Genomic DNA, 22,713 nt, shown 5'->3' with positions numbered 1-22,713 from the left:
ATGCTTGCTTATGCCTAGGTCAGTAAGAACACAAGTTCAGCCGGGCGTGGTGGTGCATGCCTTTAATCCCAGCACTGGGGAGGCAGAGGTAGGAGGATCGCTGTGAGTTCGAGGCCACGCTGAGGCTACATAGTAAATTCCAGGTCAGCCTAAGCTAGAGTGAGACCCTAGCTCAAAAATAAAAGAAAAAGAACACAGGGCCATAGTGTAGCTCAGTTGGTAGAGTACTTGCCTAGCATGCGCAAATCTCTGAGTTTTGTCCCCAGCACTACAAAACTGATGTCATGTCACATACTTGCAATCCCAGCACCTAGAAGGTAGAGGGCAGAAGGACCAGAAGTTCAAGGTCATTCTTAGCCAAACAGCAAGTTTAGGGCCAGCCTGAGGTACATGAGACCCTATCTCAAAGCAAGTTAAAAAGGCCAGGCATGGTGGTGCACTCCTTTAATCCAAGCACTTGGGAGGCAAAGGTATGAGGACCACCATGAGTTCAAGGCCACCCTGAGACTACAAAGTGAATTCCAGATCAACCTGGGCTAGAGTGAGACCCTTCCTTGAAAAACAAAAACAAACAAAAAGTTAAACAAAAAACAGGCTCAGACTAACTTTGGGAGCATGAAATTCTTTTGGAAGTACTTACAAGTTTTGGGCATTATTGAATCGGGTACATTTCACTGGGTTTAGAGAGCATATGAGAGTCATCTTGGTGAACACACCTACTGGGACTAGTGAGAGGGCTATGGAGAGGGGAGAGGTCCCTTCCTCAGATCCCACCTCAGAGGGAACCCTGAACATGAGGTTATCATCTCTTTAGGTTCCTGGGGTCTTAAAAAGAAAAGGGAGCCAGCACAGCTTTAATCCCAGCACTCTGGAGGCAGAGATAGGATCACCGTGAGTTCAAAGCCAGCCTAAGATTACATAGTGAATTCCAGGTCATCTTGGGAGAATCTGTAGGTATAGAAGTTCTTCCTGCCATGGTTTTTTTTTTTCTTCTCACCTTTTAAAAATTCAGGAGATTACAAACAGATATTAAGGAGTGGTGGAAATGGCTCAACAAGTAAGAGCACTGGCCACACAAACTTGAGGGCCTTAGCCCACAAGAGCTCCAAAAGATTTCATCTCAAGGACTCAGTGTGGATGTGCAATAGAGGAGAACACCTGGCCTCCTCTGGCCTCCACATGTGTATCCATGGGATATGTGTCTATGCATATGTACACTACACACTTTTTTATTTTGAAAAAAAGGAAAAACAGGTTAAAACCCTAAAGCAAGCCGGGCATGGTGGTGCACGCCTTTAATCCCAGCACTCAGGAAGCAGAGGTAGGAGGATTGCTGTGAGTTTGAGGCCACCCTAAGACTCCATAGTGAATTCCAGGTCAGCCTGGGCTAGAGTGAGACCCTACCTTGAAAAATAAAAAAAAAATAAAAAATAAAAAACCTAAAGCAGTTAAAACTCAAACAGCTTGCCCTTCTGCCAGAAGAATTGGAGTGGAAAGAATGCAGCCATGCAGAGGTGCCTCGTGATGCCGTAGCTTTCAGGGGCTGGGGGTAATCCCTTTCAGTCCTGCTCCCTCACCAGTGCCACACATCTCCAAGCACAGGTACCCTGGCAGCACAGGTACTCTGGCACTGCCCTGCAGGGAACAGCCTACCCTGACCCCAGGTGGTCAAACACTGGAGTTCCTGATTTGGGAGAGAAACTTGGTGCAAAGTGATGCTGGGAATGCTATGGCTGATCACAGCCCATTGCTAGGGGAAAGACCTGCTTACAACCTACCCCATTCGTGCCACCAAATCAGGTATTCATGTATTGTGAACTTCCCAGGAGCTACCATTTGCCTAGATTGTCACCAAAAACAGGGCCAGTGAGGTGTGTTTTGTACAGGACCTGGCCATGGGCACGGACGCTGAAGGGGAGAAGATCAAGGACCCCATGAGAGCCATCGTCCCCATCCTGCTGGATGCAAATGTCAGCACTTACGACAAAATCCGCATCATCCTTCTCTACATCTTTCTGAAGAACGGTAGGAGGGGATAAGTGGAGAGAAAAAAAAAACAGTGGGGAAAGTCACTTACAAGTCCCTCACACATGGGGGCTGCAGTTGTCATGTTAGCTGCACCCAAAAGCTGAACCTTTCCAGCAACCTTGAGTTAATGAGGATTATGTGCCGTGAAAGGGGTGGGGACTGGAGGAGGGGACCCTGCTGGGTTTTGGCCATTTTACTAGGGCTCATCCTGCCCGGTGTTTCCAACTTGTATCCAGCTAGTAATCTCAGTCATGGTGTATGGTCTGTAATTCTAGCATGTGGGCGGTAGAGGGAAGAGGATCAGGAGTCGAGGCCAGCCTCTGCTACACAGCGGTTGGAGGCCAGCCTAGGCCAATGAGACTCTGCCTCAAAACAAACAAATAAGTGATAAAGATGAATAAAGCACTGGTTTCCACCCACATCATTATGCAGAGGTTGGGTACTAGGACTCTCTTGCCCAGTTTGACTTTGGCACAGGTTGAGGTCGGCAAGCAGGGACTGCTGAGAAACTAGTGGATAAAAACAGACCACAGGGCTAGAGAGATGGCTCAGTGTTTAAGGCACTTGCTTACAAAGCCTTAGGACCTGGGTTCGATTCCCCAGGACCCATATAGAACCATATGCACATGTGGCATTTGTGTCTGGGATTTGTTTGCAGTGTCTGGAGGCCCTGACATGCCTGTTTTGTCTTTTCTGCCTCCTTCTCTCTCAAATAAGTAAAAATAAAATATATTTTTTAAAAAAAGATCAGACACTGGGCATGGTGGTGCACACCTTTAATCCCATCTCTCGGGAGGCGGATGTGGGAGGATCGCTAGGAGTTCGAGGCCACCCTGAGACTATGTAGTGAGTTCCAGATCAGCCTGGCTAGAATGAGACAACTGCCTTAAGGAGAAAAAAAAACAACCAGAAGAGGCAGAGCCCAATGGTCATCACTAGCATGGAGTTGCTCCATTGGAGCCAAAATATTTATTTTGCCCCATCTTAGAGCCAAGTTGACATGAGTGACAGGTCAGTATACCTGCTAACCCTGAGGAAGAAAAGGGAAACATTTGGCTCTGCTTGTGAGGGTGGAGCTGTCAGGGCTTGTGGGGTGTGGTGACTGGCTGTCTTGTTGTCTTGTCTTGTTTCTCAGGCATCACCGAAGAAAACTTGAACAAACTGATCCAGCATGCCCAGATTCCCCCAGAGGACAGTGAGATCATCACCAACATGGCTCATCTTGGTGTGCCCATTGTCACAGATGTAAGGACCAGTTTGTAGGCTGGGAGAGGTGGGGTTTGGCATACTGTATCTGTTCCATGCTTGTAATTGGCAGCCTTTTATGATATAGCCACATACCACACTCAGCATCAAGAAAAAGAGGACAGGGCTGGGGAGATGGCTCTGTGGGTAAAGGCACTCGCTCACAGAGTCTGCCAGCCCAGGTTTGACTTCCCAGTACCCACATCGAGCCAGACACACAAAGTGATGCATGTGTTTGGATTTCATTTGCAGTGACAAGAAGTCCTGTTTCTCTCATACTCTTTCTCTCCCTCCCTCCCTCTTTCAAATAAATAAAAATATTTATAAAAAAGAAAGAAAGAAAAAGAGGAATCCGAAGGGAGGGTGAAGGGATAAACAAAGCAAAGGTCAGTCAAGAATTAGACATGTGCTGGGCGTGGTGGCGCATGCCTTTAATCCCAGCACTTGGGAGGCAGAAGTAGGAGGATCACCGTGAGTTCAAGGCCACCCTGACACTACAGAGTTAATTCCAGGTCAGTCTGGACCAGAGTGAGACCCTACCTTGAAAAAACAAAAACAAGAAATAAATAAATAAGAATTAGACATGTGGGCTGGAGGGATGGCTTAGCAGTTAAGGCACTTGCCTGCAAAGCCAAAGGACCCAGGTTTAATTCCCCAGGACCCATGTAAGACAGATGCATAAGATAGTGCATGCATCTGGAGTTCGTTTATAGTAGCTGGAGGCCCTGGTGTGCCCATTCTCTCTCTCTCCTCTAAATAAATAAATAAAAATAAAAATACATTTTAAAAACAGAATTAGGGCTAGAGAAATGGCTTAATGGTAAGGCACTTGCCTGCAAAACCAAAGGTTCAATTCCCCAGGACCCACGTAAGCCAGATGCATAAGGAGAGTGCATGTATCTGGAGTTCAGTGGCTGGAGGCCTGGCACACCCATTCTCTCTCTCTCCCTGCCTATTTCTCTATCTCTCAAATAACCCTATCTGCCTTTCTCTCTGTCTGTATCTCAAATAAATAAATATTATTAAGCCAGGCATGGCAGTGCACACCTTTAATCCCAGCACTAGGGAGACAGAGGTAAGAGGATCACCGTGAGTTTGAGGCCACCCTGAGATATTATTTGTTTTTTCGAGGTAGAGTCTCACTCTAGTCCAGGCTGACCTGGAATTCACTATGTTGTCTCAAGATGTCCTGAAACTCACAGTGATCCTCCTACCTCTGCCTCCTGAATGCTGGGATTAAAGGTGTGCACCATGACACCCAACTATATACCATTTTTTTAGAAGGGCACATTGAGGATATTCTCCATTCTTTTTTTTTTTTTAAAGCTTATTTTGATTTTTATTTATTTAAGAGGGAGAGGGGCCAGAGAGAGAGAATGGGTGCACCAGGGCCTCCAGCCACTGCAAACAAACTCCAGATGCATGTGTCACCTTGTGCATCTGGGTTCTGGGGAATCTAACCAAGGACCTTTGGCTTTGTGCCTTAAAAGCTAAGCAGTCTCTCTAGCCTCCTATTCTTGTCATTGCTGATTCTGGGTCCCTGAACAAGTTCTCGGAGTTTACCAGACGTGGTGGCTCCACCTGGAGCCTAACCTTGTATGTACTTGCATTCAGTCTACACTACGCCGTAGAAGCAAGCCAGAGCGGAAGGAGCGTATCAGTGAGCAGACATACCAGCTGTCACGATGGACCCCGATCATCAAGGACATCATGGAGGTCAGTGTGGGATGTAGGCAATGGGAGACAGGGCCCAGGCCCTTCTCTGTATGGCTCAGGTGCTTCTAGTGCCCCTGTTTCAGGCTCTGTCGGCTGTACCAGTGCACTTTGTTCTGAGGCTCATAAAGAATCACGAGACTGCCACATGGAGACCCTAATAGTGTTTGCCTTCTGCTTCTGTCTCAAGATTTGGTATAGACTCCCCTCTGTGAAACAGTGTCTGAAAGAGCCAGGCCTAGTGCAGTGTCTCGGGCTCAGATGAGCGTACAAGCACTCTACTAGGGGGTGGAGGCCACAGCACACCTCAGCCAGCCCTGAGGAAGGCCTCTTAGGGGCTGCAGCTTGCCCTCCTCTCCTACTGACCTTGAACCCTTTGTACACTGGCAGACAGGTGTCCTATTCTGCTGCTGAGACTGATCCCTTACCTGGGGTGATCTTGCCCTTCTCTCCACATCCTGAATTCTGCTGTGCTTTAGTATCTGCAAGGTCTCATGGTGTCCATAGGGCACCCCATCTGTCTGACCATCCAGCACCCATGAGCCTCCTGCATTCTGATGCTTTGGTCAGAAGTGCTATTTACATATGCTTGTGCTGTCCTGTTTAGGATCATCTTCTGATGGGATGGGCCTGTCACCTTGGCTGCTGTGTCTATCAGCTGTCACAGGTGCAAGGTGGTAGGCTTCACAGCAGCCCTGTGGTGTCAGCTCCTTCCCCTCATTTTGGAGGGAGAGCTGCCTAGAGTCCTACACCACTAGGTCTTTAGGATGGACTTGAGACAACCTGTTCAGCTCCCACACTTGATGATCAACACTGGGGGCCAGAGAATGTAGGTGTTTGCCAGGATCCTTGGGTTCATTCATAGCAGCCCAGGTATTGCTACTGAATTATATGCCAAACTAAGTATATTTTAAAGTATATAGAATGAGTCAGTGTCCTATTTTTAAAGCCTACAAACCAAAGGATGCATAGACATGAAACAACCAGGAACCAGTTCTATGTCTGTGGTGAGACAGAAGAAGCAACCTTTGGTGTATTTCTCTCTTGCTTCTCTGCCTGTCCCTCACCCCCTATGAAGCCCTGTATAGGCCTCTATATGCTGCTATAAGGAAGAGAATGCATTGCGGCGTACCAGGAGGCGGAGACCTAGAGCCCACCCAACAGACAATTAGTCCCTTGACAAACTGCAGGGGAGGTTCTACCAGACTGATGGCACATGTCACGAATTTAGCAGAGTACAACATGCAGAGCCTCAGTGGGTGATACAATGGAGTCCAGTGGAAAAGAGGCAAGGAAAATGAGTGCTTTGTGTATTTTATATTTACAAACGACAGGGTCAGGGCAGTCTTAAAAGCAAGGCCATGCAGTGTGTGGTGGGTGTCCAGGCCTGTTCTGGGCCCCTCAGCTGCAGTATATACACAGGAACAGTGGTCACAGACCTGGCTGTGGTTTTGCTGTCTGACTTCATTTTCACATCCTCCTGATTTGGATCCCATCAGCCCTTCCAGACAGATGATACCCTGATTGATGTCTGTCTTTTCTTCCTCCAGGACACTATTGAAGACAAACTGGATACAAAACACTACCCATACATCTCCACCCGTTCCTCTGCCTCCTTTAGTACCACTGCTGTCAGGTGGGTGTGGGGTTGCAGAGAATGCTGTCTAGGCATCCCCATAGTGTCCTGCAGTGCAATGATGTGAGTCATTAGAACGCTCACATTTTCAATCATGGTCAGGGAACAGCAGACTCAGGTCCACAGAGGCCTACATGGCTCTGCCCACTGGTTTCCAGTCCCTCACAAGCTCACCTACTTCTTTCTTCACTCTCTTGGCCCCAAACACCAGTGTATTTTTTTTTTCTATGTGTTTGGGGATGGGCATGTGTATGTGGTGTGTTTTTATGTATACGTAGGTACAAGATGTGGGCACACATATGCATGTGTGTGCACATGTGTGTGGAGGACAGTGGTTGATATTGGACATCTTAATATGCTCTCCGCTTACCAGTGTATTTTTTAAACAAACCAAGACAAATCAGACAGCTAGTGGCTGGAGACAGGACTGTCCCCAGCACCTGTAACTGCAGTTCCCTAGGCTTGTCCCACATGGCCTTTCTCTCCCCTCCTCTTTCTGTCTTCATTTTTGGCCTTTGTCTGGCCCAGAGGCCTATAGTGGCTCCTATGGCCTTGGCATCCCCTCTGATTGCAGCACAGATGGACAATCAGTGCCAAATGTGGAGAGGAGAACTACCTCCATGTGTCACCCACCCAGGCTGGCTGAGGAAGGCAAGGCATCAAATGACCTCACATAGAAGACCTGGACAGTGTCTGGGTGCTCCCAAGTTTGGAAAGTGAATGCAAAGGTGTCATTAGTCAGCAAGAAGGGCAAAACCTTTCCATATCCAAAGGAGACTTTCTCGTTCATTTCACACTTCCTGTTTTCTTAGCCTGGAAGCACCCTGCCTCCCCCTGTTTTTTCTGAGCCCAGGTTCCTACTGAAAGAAGCCCACTGACAGAACCCTGGTAAAACCGGGGCAGGACTCTGTAGCTCCTCCCTCGTCTTGTCCCATTGCACTCAGCAAGTCTCCATCACAGCGCAGCTCAGCGCAGGCCTGCTTCCCTCACCCACCCTGTTAGCTTGCCACTGTGTGAACAGTCGCTCTCCCCAGGAAAACAGTGCTGGGAGGCCTGGCCCATGGAGGTCTGTATGGCACACATTTCCTCAGGAGATTATTATACCAGCCTTAGGCAGCTAGACCTCTAACTGTGTCCCCTCTGCTCAGTGCTCCAGAGTCAAGCCTAGATGTGCATGACCTGGAGCAGAGGCCTGAGAGAACGCCACACAGGCAAAGCTGCTGAGCCTGATGCCTCAGATGCTAGAGCTAAACTGAGCCTGTCTGTTGCCCACACATTTCTAAGTAAGTGACAGAGTCACAGCACAGACATTTGCAACAACTCTTCTCAACATAGCCAGACAGCTTGGAAATTGCATTGCATGTTACCTCAGCTGGTCCTTACTAAGTGTCTGCTCTATTGGGGTCACAGGTAAGCAGAGACACTGTGTCACAAGCACTGTGGGTGAAGCACTGGACACTGTTGGTGCATCCGTAACTGATCTCTCCCTCTTCCCCTTAGCGCCCGTTATGGGCACTGGCACAAGAATAAGGCCCCTGGGGAGTACCGCAGTGGCCCCCGCCTCATTATTTTCATCCTCGGAGGCGTGAGCCTCAATGAGATGCGCTGTGCGTATGAGGTGACCCAGGCCAGTGGCAAGTGGGAAGTGCTGATAGGTGAGTGGGCGCGTGTTGTGTGGGAGGAGCTGCCTCATCGCACTGTCGCTCCATCTCATGCTTGGTGCTGTGTTCCGTCGTTGGCTCTTCCTCACCCTGCACAGCTTGCTCCTAGATGACAGTGGAAGCTAAGGATGAAGGGGCCTGTCTGCCCTGCTTTGTCTCTTGCTGTAAGACATCACCTTGGAGTAGAAAGAAACCTGATCATAGATTCTCAAATCCAGACAGCCACTGCCAAGTGAAGTCACCTTGAACCAGTGACTTGACCTCTGTAAACTACCATTTCCTTATTCAACAAAAGAGGGTTTATAACACCCAGTTGCAGCCAACAGCTGACATTGGGACTTGTGTCATAGTTGCCTCATGATGGCAAGGAAGCCGTTAACATCCTCCACCAGTCACCTGGAGATGGTCAGACAGTGTGTGCACAGATACTGCCTGACAACTATCAGACTGGTGACTGGCCTCTAAGAAGAGTTTGCCCACCAATTTCTACCACCTTAGAGTCTGCCATGCCTTGTATTTCTTGTTTATTTCCAAAAAGGAGGAAGCAGTTGGTCTAATACAGCAAGAGACTTCCCTTGCCTCGTGCCTCCAAGAGCATCTGTGCTTCTAGGGCTGGCAGCTGATAAGGAAAGGAGAGAAATCTTGGTTTCTCCAGATGTACTCCTTTTGTTCCATCTTGTCCTTAACAAAATGGAGTTGTACCTGCCCAGGAATCCCTCTTGACAGTAATAGCAGACTATCCCACACAGGAGCCTGCACTGACTGGACAGCCTATGCATGCTGAGTAAGATGTGAAGCCTGAGATCATGGTCTCCCTTTGGAAAGGGTATGCCAGGCACCCAGAGGGAATTGACACTCTCCATGGTGTATGGATTGCCAACAGGCCATTTCTATGTATACGGACACAAAAGAGGCCCTGAGCCATCTGAGCTAGAAAGGCTTCCCTGACCCCACCCACAGGGTACCCCACTGCTGCTCATAACCGAGGCATGGTCATTATCTCCATCCCAATATGGGATGACTGACGGCACCTCCAACCTATCCAAGTGAATAGTCTCATAGACCCATCCTCATTACTAGTCCTGGGTTCACCAAGATAGACCTGAGGCTGTCCCTGCCTTCACAGTCCCGCGACCCAGCAGGGAGTTTGTCTGCTTTTCCCAGCCTTGCAGATGTCCCTGATCTGCTCACCAGTCAGTCTCCCAACAACTGTCTCCCCTTCTGTAGTGTAGGCCCTGTCATAGTATGCTGCTCCAAGTTTGCATATATGTTGCATGAATGTGTTAGATAATTCTGAACTCAGACACAGCTGGACAGCAGCTGTCATGGTCAGGCTTTGACCCTTCCTTGTCCCCTTTGGGCATGCCCTGAAGTTCTCTGTGGGAGGTGGAAGCCCAGGGATAAAAGCTGCCTGTGTGGGTTCATGGAGGGCCTTGCGCAGACAGCCAACTTCTGCTGTGTGGCCTCCTGTGCTTCATGCATGTCTAGTGCCTTGCTGCCTTTGTGTGTGTATGTGCATGCTCACGTGTGTGTCCATCTGCTTCTCACGCCTCATTGGCTGCAAACACTGTAGGCCTAAGTTGGCATGTTCCTGTGACGTTCCTTTGTTCAAGCAGTCAGCTGGCCTCTGTTCTCCCACAGGTTCTACTCACATTCTTACTCCCACCAAATTTCTCATGGACCTGAGACACCCCGACTTCAGGGAGTCCTCTAGGGTATCTTTTGAGGATCAGGCTCCAACAATGGAGTGAGAGCCAAAGAAACAAAGTAAAAGCAGCTTATTACAGAAAAGAAACTCTTCCACTCTGAAGGGATTTCTTTGATTATTCCGTCACTTTTTATTTTCCCTCTTTCTTTATTATTTCTTTGATTTTATTTTACCAAGAAAATGCTTGCAGTTGTTAACACCGATTGAAAATGTGTCCCTTGCTGCCTTCACACCCTGGGCTCCTCCCTGTCAGCTCACTCATGTTTTGGATGACATGCTGTGCCGCTAGACAGCTGCAGGCAGCTGGGTTAGACCCAAGTAATTGTATGAGCAGTCCACAGAGGGAAAGGTGGAAGTTGAGGGAGGCCTGAAGTAGGGTGCCCAAGCCTGTTGGCCCAGGGAGAGCTTGTGGGCATCCACAGGGCACATAAGGGTGCTGGTGGTGACATGGTAGATGTGTGTGTGAGACCAACAGATGTTCAAGGAAAGGCCACATGCAAAGGGGGGGCACTGGGAAGAGTCCATGGGTACCTGATGGTGAGGAATGATTGGCAGGGAGCATCAGGACAGACAGATGCCAACACCTTTTCCCTGGGCTGGTACTTCCCAGAGAGTCCATCCTAAGTGGTGATTGGTCTCTCGTCACTGTGGGCTTAGTGACTCCACTCTCCGGCTGGAAGAACTTTTCTCTCATGCTGCTGTGGAGACACTGCACTCTCTAGTCATTTGTTCACAGAATAGTGCTTTTCAGCTAGCTTGGTGATACACAAGCCAGCAATCCCAGCTGCCCAGTCAGCCAAAGCAGGTGGATTACACTTCAAACCCCTGTCTCAGGGGGAAAAAAGTAAAACAAGGATTGGGGTTATAGCTTAGTCGAGCTCTTGCCTAGCATATGGGAGGCCCTGGCAGTTCAGTAACCCATTACTGCTCTCAACACACACACAATTGCTTTCATTCTATTTTAATTCTGTGGCTCTTTCAGGAGTTGAGTAGTCATACCCTCTCTCCCACCAAAGCTGCTTGCTAAGAGCTAGGCCCTCAGGAGGAAAATCTGTTCTTGATGTGTGGTGTGGCTTTAATCAGTTGTCATTTGCTCTCCCATCAAGCCTTTTCCCCAGGAGCACCTTGTATGGTGTACCATCTAAATTCGATTCTTCCACATCATCCCTGTTTCCATCTTTTAAATGTATCAGGAACCTCCTAAGTGACAGACTGGAGCTGAACACCTCTGTCACAGTGCTAATAATTCCTCAGTATTGTTATGTTTTATAATGGAGCCACATGACCTTTTTGTAAGCCATTGACAAGAGGCCCTGAAAATGTCCCTTTACTTTGAGCTAAAACATGGCCAAGTGAGTCATCAGTGTGAGTCGTCTGCAAGCAATGGAGAGATGTGGTCTGGGAACAGGACTGGCTTCTTATACACTCCTCCGTGAACACTGTGTGGGAGGTTAGTCCCACTCCTTGGGTCACAGCTCCACAAGGCTCCTTGGTACTCTGACAGTCTAGAATTCAGTATTTCAAACCTGGGCTTCAAACTGCACATACCTTCCTTCTCTCTTCCTATGGGTCTCAGAGGAATGGCCCATCTGAAGCAGGCATGTTTAGATACTGTGGTGCTCTAGCCTAAGGCTATGAACAGGAAGCATTCCACTAATATTTCCTCTTCTCTCAGTGGACGGTGTCGTTTCTAGGACAGTAACTGTGACTCAGCTCCCCTCCTGTCAACTCACCTGAGTCTTGAAAGCAAGGTTGATGGGTGGGATAAAAGCATGCTAGTGATGCTAGTCTGTACTCTCAGCACTCAGAGGTAGAAGCAGGAGTTCAGAGCCAACCTCAGCTACATAGCAATTAGGAAGCCAGCCTGAGCTACATGAAACCTTACCTCAAAAGAAAATACAGCTGGGTGTGGTGGCGCATGCCTTTAATCCCAACACTTGGGAAGCAGGGTAGGAGGACCACTATGAGTTTGAGGACATCCTGGGGCTACAGAGTAAGTTCCAGATAAGTCTGAGCTAGAGTGAGACCCTACCTGGAAAAACAAAAAAATAAAACATAAATAAATGGACAAGTTAACATTGTAGGACGGACACACACACACACACACACACACACACACACACACACACACACCACTCAGCCCCAAGGTCTGCTAGTGCTAATTTGAGGGTTCCTTGCCTTCCAACAAAGCACTCCTTTACTTCTTTGCAGAATGAGCCTTTTGTTTCACATTTGATCAGTAGAGAAGACTCAACTGCCACCAGAACAGAGAAAGAGCCAATAGCCTCTGATTATACACTCCTCCCCCTGCTGAGGTATTGTAGTGGGCAGTGTTGGAATCTACAGTTAAGAAGCAGCAAGGCAGCTGGGCATGGTGGCACACGCCTTTAATCCCAGCACTCGGGAGGCAGAGGTAGGAAGATTGTCATGAGTTCGAGGCCACTCTGAGACTACATAGTGAATTCCAGATCAGCCTGGGCTAGAATAAAACTCTACCTAGAAAAACAAAACAAAAATATTAATTTTAAATTTTTTATGAGAAAGAGAAAGAGAGAACTGGCACGCCAGGGACTCCAGCCACTGCAGCCGAACTCCAGATGCATGGGCCACCTTGTGCGCATGTACAACCTTGCACACTTGTGTCACCTTGTGCTTCTGGCTTACGTGGGATCTGGAGAGCGAAACACGAGTCCTTAGGCTTTGCAGGCAAGCGCCTTAACTGCTAAGCCATCTCTCCAGCCCTTATTTTATTTTATAATATTTTATTTTTATTTATTTGAGAGAGAATGGGTGCACCAGGGCCTCTAGCCACTGCAGATGGATTCCAGACACATGTGCCACTATGTACATCTGGCTTATGAAGGTACTGGGGAATCCTTGGTCCTTAGGCTTTTCAGGCAAGTGCCTTAATCACTAAGCCATCTCACCAGCCCTATTTTATTTTTTGAGGTAGGGTCTCACTCTAGCTAGGCAGACCTGGAGCTCACCATGTAGTTTTAAACTTGCCTTGAACTTCCAGCAATCCTCCTACCTCTGCCTCCCAAGTGCTGGGATTAAAGGCGTGCACCACCACACCCAGCAGATTATTTTTTAGGAGAAGATGAGGTCCAGCCATTCTGGAGAGTGTCCCTAGGATCCCACCAGATCTCATCTTAGTGCCCACCAGCCATTCCTACAGACTGTCCATAAGTGATGTTTTCTGATTAGATTTTTGTTTCTTTGTTTTAGAGGTTTTGGAGGAAGGCTGTCGCTCTGACCCAGGCTGACCTGGAATTCACTATGTAGTCTCAGGTGGCCTCGAACTCATGGTGATCCTCCTACCTCTGCCTCCCAAGTGCTGGGATTAAAAGTATGTGCCACCACGCCCAGCTTGATTAGATTTTTAAAGCTCCTACCTTGGTTGATGTAGGCCAACAAACCAGCAGTCATGAGGAGATGGGCAGGCGTGGCTATGCACCTCTGTAATCCCAGCACTCGGAGGTAAAGGCAGAAGGATCACTGCACGTCTCAGGCCAGGCAGAGCTATACAATGAGAGCTTGTCTCAAAAACGCAACCAGCCAGACATGGTGGCACATGCTCTTTAATCCCAATACTCAAGAGGCAAATATAGAAGGATTACTATAAATTTGAGCCCAGTCTGGGACTACTGAATGAGTGCCAGATCAGCCGGGGCTAGAGTGAGACCCTGCTTTGAAACCCTCCCACCCCCCAAAATTAAAAAGACAAGTAAGTGAGAGACCTTGCAGGTTTCATGTGCAATTTGTAAGATAATCTTGGTGCTTTTATGTATCTTGTCATATTCCGGATTGGTGCTAGGTAAGTTTCATTCAGATCATTTGAATCAGAGCCAGCAGCCAGCTTCTGTGAAGTATTCCTTGTCTGTGTTCCATGAGAGAGTGTATCCCTCCCAGGGAGCCGTGAAAGACCAGACTGTACCCCCACCAACCCTCCTGGAGCAGTTCTTGTGGGATGAGCTGGTGGCCCTCTAAAGCAGTCATCAAGCCTGCCTGGTTCATTTGCATTCTCAGGCCCCTCCTAGCCAATCTTAAAACCCTTGTCTTTCAGACTCTTCCCAGAGTTTGCTGTGTGTGGCCCATGGTGTTGAAGACATGAGATGGTCTTTTGGATAGGTCTCCACTTTGTTTTCAGAGACTTATGCTGGCACTTCAAAGTCACTTAGTTATGTGGGCTAGAAGAGACCCTCAGAGCAGCATAACCTACATGCTCCTCTCTTCAGAAAGCCAACATGGCCAGATACCTGGGTTTTAAAACAAGACTATTTGCAAAATAGGGTATACGGATTCACATAGCTTTTTTTGCAGTGTTAGTGCTGGTGAGAACTTGATTAATGTTATTGAGACAGTGCAGACTCTTGGGCATCAAGAACTGGCTTTCAGCAAGCGCCACATGTTCTCCCTCATATGTGGATCCTAGCTACAGATGACTGGGCTTCTGCATGAGAAGGAAAAAATTCAGTAGCAGAGGCCAGTAAGTTAAAAAGGAGATATAAAGGGAAGAAAAAGGAAGGGAGGAGGGTACTTAATAGGTTGATATTGTATATACGTAAGTAGAATGATTGAGATGGGGTGGGGATGTAATGGAGAATGGAATTTCAAAGGGGAAAGTGGGGGGAGGGTATTACCATGGGATATTATTGATAATCATGGAAAATGTTAATAAAAATTGAGAAAAAATTAATAAAAAGAATAGATAAACCTTATTAAAAAAAAAAAAAGAACTGGCTTTCGGGGCTGAGGAGATGGCTCATTGGGTGGAGTGCTTGCCACCAAGCATAAGGACCTGTGTTCGGATCACCAGCACTCATTTTTACGTGAGACAGGTTTGGTGGCATACATCTGTAATCCCAATGGTAGGAAGGTGAAGATAGGAGGATTCCTATGGCTTGCTAGCTAGCTAGTCTAGCAGAATCAGTGAGCTCTAGGTTCAATGAGAGACCTGTCTCAAAAACAAAGAGGGAAACAGGAAGGCACCCAGTGTTGGCCTTTAGCCCCCACATGCATACATACACGTGTGCACAAAAATAAAAACAACTGGCTTTTTGGATGAGTTGGATTAATAGCAATCAAACCTCCCTTTAAAGAAACCAGGCAAGTGTTGGTGACTGTCAGATGCCACACTAGTTGTCTCTAGGAATGTTCTTCCACAAAAACTAGGGAGGAGATATTATCAGAAAATTCTAGAGCATAGATTCCTTCACCTCTTTTTGGCTTCAAATTGGACAAGAAGTTGGGGAGTGCATTGGAACAAGCATCTAAGGAACCCATTTGAATTTGTCCTCAAAATCAAAGCTGCCATCTTATTTCCTGAAACACAGTTGCATAACTAGGGGCTGGCAATTTTTCGACTAGCATCTTCTTGTTGGCTTTAGGAAGTGCTGCGCCACATTCCAGGTCCAGAGGTTGGCTTTTAGTGTCCAGCACATGACCTGCATCCAGTGGAAGTCTGGAAAGCTATCATTGGCTCATGCTTCAGAATTTGGAGCAAACCTCATAATGTCACTGTGCTTTTCTCTCATTTGCACTGCAGCCTTTTAACCACTGTTTTTTTCTTTTTCTTTTGGTTTTTGAGGTAGGGTCTCACTCTAGCCCAGACTGACCTGGAATTCACTATGTAGTCTCAGGGTGGCCTTGAACTCATGGTGATCCTCCTACCTCTGCCTCCCGAGTGCTGGGATTAAAGGCATGCACCACCATGCCTGGCCACTCTTAGTACTCCTAGGGAAGTTAGTAAGCTCACACAAGTGAATATAGGGCTAGGGACATGGCTGGGTGGGTCAAGTGCTTGCTTATGAGGACCTGAGTTAAGATTCCCAACACCCACATAAAACTGGGTGTCCTAGGCAGATTTTCAGGGCCTGCCCCCTGGCTAGTCTAGCCCTAGGTGAGCTCTGACTTCAAGTAATGTGGGGGCTGGAGAGATGCCATAGCTGTTAACATGCTTGCCTGTGAAGCCTAAGGACCCAGGTTCAACTCTGCAGAACCCACATAAGCCAGGTGCACAAAGTGAGGCCTGCACACAAGTGGCACATGCACATAAGGTGGTGCACACGCCTGGAGTTGGTTTGCAGTGACCAAGGCCCTGTTGCACTAATTCTCTCCTCTCTCCCTGTCTCAGAAAAAAAAAAAAGTAATGTGGAGCAGGGCATGGTGCTACACACCTTTAATCCCAGCACTCCAGAGGCTGAGGTAGGATCACTGTGAATTCAAGGCCAGCCTAGAACTACAGAATGAGGTCCAGGTTAGCCAGGGCTACAGAGAGAGAGACCCTACCTTGGGAAACAGCACACAACAAAAAGTAATATAGAGAGCGACTGATGGAGTAAGACACCCAACTCCACCCAACCTCTGGCCTATACTCATTTGTGGTACACCTACACATGTATGAATGAGCATATACACATACAAAAACTAAAAAAGGAAGTATGCTTCATCAATAAGGAACCTTATTGAAAATACCCAGGGATACTGCAGAAAGGCACATTATCCCTATTTAAGAAGCTGCAAGTCTGCAGGACAATGAATGAGCTGCAAAGCACATGGCCAGGGCAGGCTGTGTGCTAAGGGTGCCCCACTTCTCATCCCTAGAAGTAGGCAAAGACAGACTCCACTAAGCAGGGGCCAGAGGGGAATGGTACTAAGACTTCAGATGCTGGAAGATGATGCCTGTTACATCTAAGAGGGTGCTGCAAGTTTTCTGCTGGTCTAGACTGACCAGGAAGTCCCACAGCTCCAGGTCAGCTGAACAAGTGATGGTCACAGGTACAGGGACCCCAGTATTAGACTAATAGGCTAACCCAAGGCTCCTTTTGCCTGCCTTTGGAACAGAAATCTGGAAGTGGGGTTTCCTCCCCAATCTCCTATGAAGGCCCACCCCTTCCAGGTTTCCAGGAAGGCACATTTTCAAATACGGCTCTCTTTCGTTGAGTTCTTCTCTCCCACCGGGATCTTTCTTTGAAGTCCACTGCTGCATGCGTGCAGGCCTCATGCTCACACACCACCCGTCACTTCTGTTCTGTTTGATTAAGTCCATGTCCAAGCCACACAAGCCATGCATCATTTCTACTGCACTTCTGAGATCTCTTCCTTATGAAAAAGGCCTTCATTTTTTAATTTTTTATTGTTTTACTTTTGCACTAGAAGTATATCTGATTCCATTAGCTTAAACTTTTGCAAGCATTTCTAATCTCTTACAATGCGCGGTACCTGCAAGGTAAGGCCTCAGGTCCCCACCCTTACCCTCTCACACCTGAGGTCCCACCACCACCCCAGCACTAGTCTGCTGGCTCCTAGAGGTCAGGGGCTCCTTGGGCTCTGCCTAATTTACAGCCTTCTTGGCGAGCACCATGCTTCCCACATACAGGCCCTTATCCACCCCGTCCCATTCCCAGCCATTGCCCCTTGTTTGGAATTACTCTCCCTGGTTCACCTTGAATTTAAAGAGACTGAGCAATGTCCTGCCCTGTTGCTTGTCACCTGTCAGCTGCTACTGGGCTTTGGTGGAGAGGTGGTTCCTAGGTAAAGCCTAGGACCCTGTCTGAGCAGGAGGATGGGTTTTGTTTAACCCAAAAAGCCCCTAAAGGTCTCCAAGGCCTATTGTAACCAGTCCCCAGGGTTCCATAGCCAATCCCCTCCCAGCTTCCTCTGGACCGGGACCAGGGTGGGGGAGGGGCAGGTGCAGATCTGGGACTGGAGAAGAGGGAAAGAAGCAATAGGCTGGAATAAATGGTCAAGTTCATGGACTTCTCTGCCTCCCCAGGGTCCACGCACATTCTCACCCCACAGAAACTGCTGGACACGCTGAAGAAACTGAATAAAACAGATGAAGAAATAAGCAGTTAAAAAACTTAAAGTCACCCCTCCAAAGCCCAGCCTCCTTCCCACAGTGCTCTGCAGCTCCCAGCGCGACGGCTCGGTTACTCTGCTGCCTCCCCACCCCGCACGCCCTGGCTGTCCAGTCGCCGCGCTGCGTTAGTTCGTGTGAGATGATACCCTCTTCTCATTTGCAACAAAAGAGAGTTGTGCGTTGTGTTTTATAAAAAATGAGTATCTTCTGTATGTTTCCCACAAGAAGTTCACATGCAAGCGCTACAGTGCAGAAGTGTTGGAACTCCAAACCAAATGGACCCCTTCCCTTATTTATGATCCTGCAACCTTGTACATAACCCTGTGCTATGCGTGCACATTGCTTGAGTATGGAAAGGTAGATGTTTGGGTGTTTTTCAAAGCTTGATTGGGGTTGTTTCTCTTCTTGTTGGGAATCATAAGGTGTCTGTTCTTCAAGTATTTCACACTGAGGAGTAATCTGTTATCTTCTCGCCAGTTTCTACCCTTTCAGCATAAGTTGGGAAGTGACCGCCAGTACAGAGACTCCAGGAAGCTGGGATGGAATGGACTTCTTTTCTCGCCCCACTGGCTTGTGCCCTGGTATTGCAGCTTGGAGTGTAGGGTTAGGGATATCTACGTGAAACCAGACTGGGTACTAGTTAGTGTTCCTCCCACAGTCTGGGTCTGCTCCCCCAACCAGTGTTCTAGTACTTTGACCCTTGGTGATGTCCTTCAGCCTGTCACCATGCCTAGACTCCTACTTTATCCCTGGGCCCCTCTAGAGAACAATTAGGCTTGACCCTCTCCTCACCCAGGCATCACTCCAAACAGCCTAGGGTAGAGGTCAGAGGTCAGTAATCAACTAGAACAGGTGGGTTCTGGGACTTTGGTCAGAGGACACTTTGCTGTAGCAGGCTTGAAGGACAGGGTCCTGCTGACCATGCCCTCGCTCTGCAAGCAACACTGTCAGGTTACCCTCAGTTTCCAGTACTCCACAATTCTTTATTTTGTATAGTGTGCAGTCATATATCATTGTGCTTGTAAGAGAAAATCATTTTATTCTCTGTAAAAACTGTATAAATCATAGCTGTAAAGCAAAATTAAAGAAGCCAATGCTGGAAGGATGTCTCACATCCTCAGGATGCAGCAGTTCCCTGATCTCTGGGAGTGAGCACACCACCTGTTCTGCTGCTGTCGTCATGAAATATGACAGTGGAAGTCACAAAAAATGTCCCTTGCCCAGCCCTCCCCGCGCCCCGCCTTCCCTCAGACCATGTGTGTACTACTGTGTCTCGTGCCGTTATTGCAGACGTGACGTATGCCTTCCTCTGCGGCTATGTTCCTCCCGCCTGGCCTGCCCATGAGGTGCACCGCGCCTTCTCCCTTCCTGGCTCTGGAATCTCCCTTCGCACTCAGATTAGTTTTCAGGTCCCTGTCCTGTTGCCCTTCTCTCCTTCAGCAGTCTTCTCTCCTTAGGACAGAACCATAGGAACATGCTTGGTTTATTTCTCCTATGCAGCTCATTTTGTCTCCCCCCCACCACTGATTACGCAATGCTTACGCTTCAGGACCTTGTTTGTCGAACATTTGGGTTTTCCTTTCTGTTATTTATATAAATAATTTATCAAAAGGATATTTAAAAAAAAAAGCTAGTCTGTCTTGAAACTTGTTTACCTTGAACTTCTCAGAATCTCAGTGTTTGAAAGTATTGAAGCACAAACATGTATCGTCTGTACCGTCTAATCAATAAAAGAAATCCGCGCCCACTCCTGGTGTCCAGGTCACTCCCGGGCTGCTTTCACTTCATTGACCACAGAGGAGGCCCACATCCCCACCGCTGTGGCTTGGGGTCTACTGGATCCAAGTTGCCATAACTTGCATCTGTTAGGTCTGTACCTGTGTCACATTTGGGAACAACCTGTGAAGCTTGTCTCTGGTCTCTGGCAGCAAGATGTTGCCTAGACTGAAGGCAGGCCCTCCACTATCCTGTTCCTCCCTCTCAAGAGGCCTCTGCCTCAGACGCTGCAGGGCTGTCTGCAGATGTCCCCCAACAGGAACATGTGGTGCACACCGTAAGATCAGTCTACATGCCTAATTGGCTTCCTCCTCCTAGAGTAGAAGCTTGATGTGTGTCCTACAAGTCTTGAAACCTTCCTTGACCTGAAGGATGTGTCATGAACTTGGCCCAGTTCAGGATGCAAACCCCAAAGGTACCCCAGGAAATTTGCTCTGATGCTGGGCACAGGTGGCAGGGCTGTTTGGAAGAATTTGCCCCTAGGCAGTCACTAAATTCTGTGGTTTGGATGTGGCTCATTCCTAAAGGTTGGGAACTTGTCACTCAGTGTAGCAGTCCTGGGAGGTGATAGAACCTTTTAGAGTTAGTGCATTGCCCTCAGGAGGAATTGCACTTCTCCCCAGAGGACTGTTTTACAAAACAAGCCCATCCTCTCCCTTTTCTTTGGCCTCTTGTCTCACTGTATGGGTTCTCTCACATGTTCCCATCATACAGTGCCATCAGCCATGAAATGCCAGGCCCCTGAACCTCCATAACCAGCTAAGGAATCTTGGGGGTACAGGCCTGTATTCTCAGCTACTTGGAGGAGGAGGTAGGAGGATTGTGAGTGCAAGGCTTGTTTGGACTATATAGTTCAAGGCAACCATTGTTAACTTAGACCCTGTCTCAAAAAAAAATTTAAGAAGGTCTGAGGATTGAACTCAATGTTACAGCATTTTACCTAATATGTGTGAGTCCCTGAGTTCAACCCCTAGTACCAGAAAAAAAACAAAGAATGCCAAGGGAGATGGCTTAGCAGTTGAGGGTATTTGCTTATAGAGGCTGCCCACGTTTGATTTCCCATTACCCCTGTGAAACCAGTTGCACAAAATGCACGCATCTGCAGTACCTTTGCAGTGACAAGGGGCCCCAGCATGTCCATTTGTTCCCTCTCTCCTTGCAAATAAGTGAAAATAAATGTTTAAAATAAACTAAGCCGGGTGTGGTGGTGCATGCCTTTAATTCCAGCACTTGGGAGACAGAGGTAGGAGGATCACTGTGAGTCTGAGGCCACCCTGAGACTTCATAATGAATTCCAGGTCAGCCTGGACTAGAGTAAGACCCTACCTCAAAAAACAAAAAGCAAAACAAAGAAGTTGGGTGGGGGCAGAAATGGCTTAGTGGTTAAGGCACATACCTGCAAAGCCTAAGGACCCAGGTTCAATTCTGCAGGTCCCACATAAGCCAGATACACATGGTGGCACATGCATCTGGAGTACCCATTCTCACACACTCACACTCTCTCCCTCTCTCTGTTTCTAATAAATAATTAAAAATAAAATCTTTGAAAAAAAAAAGAACTAAATAAATCTCTCGTCTTTACCTATTATCTAGCTGTAGATATCTTGTTATAGTAACAGAAAATAAACTAAGATCTTCACAGCATGGAGAAATCTGGAAACTCAAGGTTAACTGATGGAACTTATACCACCATTATCATCCTGGTGAGACAGACGTGTCTTAAGCAGATCATGATGACAATGGCTATTTAGTAACCATGCCAGGCCTCTGCCATACCCATCTGTTAGGGGTATCCTCTGCCATTTTACACATGAGGAAGCTGAGGGCAGAGAGGCAATACTTAGCAAAGCTCACTGCCCTGGTGGGTTGGGAGGGAGTGTCAAATAGATATAGATATTGTGTTAATATGAGCCTTTCACCACAATGCCTTGGAATGACAGAGACATTGGAATGTTTTTGTTTTGTTCTGTTTTTTATTTTGGGGGTTTTTTGAGGCAGGGTCTTACTCTAGCCCAAGCTGCACTGGAACTCACTCTGTAGCTCCAGGTTAGTCTTGAGCTCACAGTGATCCTCCTACCTCAGCCTCCCAAGTACTGGAATTAAAGGCGTGCGCCACCACATGCAGGCTTGGAACTGTTGTTTTTTTTTTTTTTTCTTTTTCTTTTTTCTTTTTAAATTTTATTTGAAAGAGAGAGAGCGAAAGAGGTAGATAGAGAATGAGTGCGTCAGGGCCTTCAGCTGCTGCAAAAGAACTCGAGACACATGTGCCGCTTTGTGCATCTGGCTTTATAAGGGTACTGGGGCATCAAACCTGGGTCCTTATGCTTTGCAGACAATCCCATTAACTGCTGAGCCATAAATTGCCCAGACTAGCCTCAACTTTATGATCCTCTTGCCTCAGCTGCCTTGTACCTGGGATTATATATGTGCTCATCACACTTAATGGTCCTTTTCTTGGCTGTTTCTGACTTCCCTTGATCCAGGCTCTCTGTCACTTCTCTTCATCTCCCACCAGCACACAGCAAAGGAGCACAGGGCTTTAGTCTCCTGTCAAAGTCCCAGTTCCTGGCGTTACCGGGCTCAGATGGAGCCTGAAGACCATTCCTCCAGATACCTCCTGTGCTGTTACATATCCTTGGTCAGAAAGGGACAACAGCACACCAGCTTCTTCAAAGCACAGTGGGCTAGGATGTGGCTTAGTTGGAAGACTGCTATATTAGTATGCATGAAGCCCTGAATTCCAGGTACAGCAACACATAAAGCTCGAAGTGATGCTACATGCTGATTATCCTGTCACTTGGGAGGTGATAGGAGGCAGGGGATCAGGAGCTCAAGGTAATCCTTAGCTACGTAGTGAGTTTGAGGCCAGCCTAGGCTGCATGTGATCATGTCTTAATACAAAAATACGCTGGGACTTCTGGCTAAGCTGGCAGTGTAGGAAACATACCAAAGCAGCCTAGGGGAGAAAAAAAAAAAAAAAAGCAAAATATACTCTTCTATTAAAAAGTGAGGTGTATAAGAAATTACCAACGGCAGCAGAGAAGTAGGAGAGACCCAGAGCGTCCAGAACCCACACAGACAG

General features: G+C 47.7%; 1 protein-coding gene across 2 annotated transcripts in view; it reads left to right on the top strand.

Moving 5' to 3' along the window:
* The window catches only part of Stxbp1 (syntaxin binding protein 1), an 83,593-nt gene extending 63,991 nt beyond the window's left edge, over positions 1-19,602 (top strand). The window contains exons 14-20 of one of the 2 annotated variants that reach the window (XM_012951986.2): positions 1,887-2,025; positions 3,164-3,273; positions 4,888-4,989; positions 6,537-6,622; positions 8,123-8,277; positions 9,925-10,050; positions 17,769-19,602. In XM_012951986.2, the coding sequence (XP_012807440.2) occupies positions 1,887-2,025; positions 3,164-3,273; positions 4,888-4,989; positions 6,537-6,622; positions 8,123-8,277; positions 9,925-10,034 (702 nt within the window). In that variant the 3' untranslated portion in view covers positions 10,035-10,050; positions 17,769-19,602. The remainder of the gene's footprint in view (positions 1-1,886; positions 2,026-3,163; positions 3,274-4,887; positions 4,990-6,536; positions 6,623-8,122; positions 8,278-9,924; positions 10,051-17,768) is intronic. The other variant, XM_012951987.2, reaches the window with a different exon arrangement.
* Positions 19,603-22,713: the final 3,111 nt, after the last annotated feature.

This window comes from Jaculus jaculus, chromosome 1 (genome assembly GCF_020740685.1).
Source record: "Jaculus jaculus isolate mJacJac1 chromosome 1, mJacJac1.mat.Y.cur, whole genome shotgun sequence".
Taxonomy (NCBI): domain Eukaryota; kingdom Metazoa; phylum Chordata; class Mammalia; order Rodentia; family Dipodidae; genus Jaculus; species Jaculus jaculus.
The sequence above is the reverse complement of the archived record's forward strand: the minus strand, read 5'-3'. Positions and strand labels throughout refer to the sequence as shown.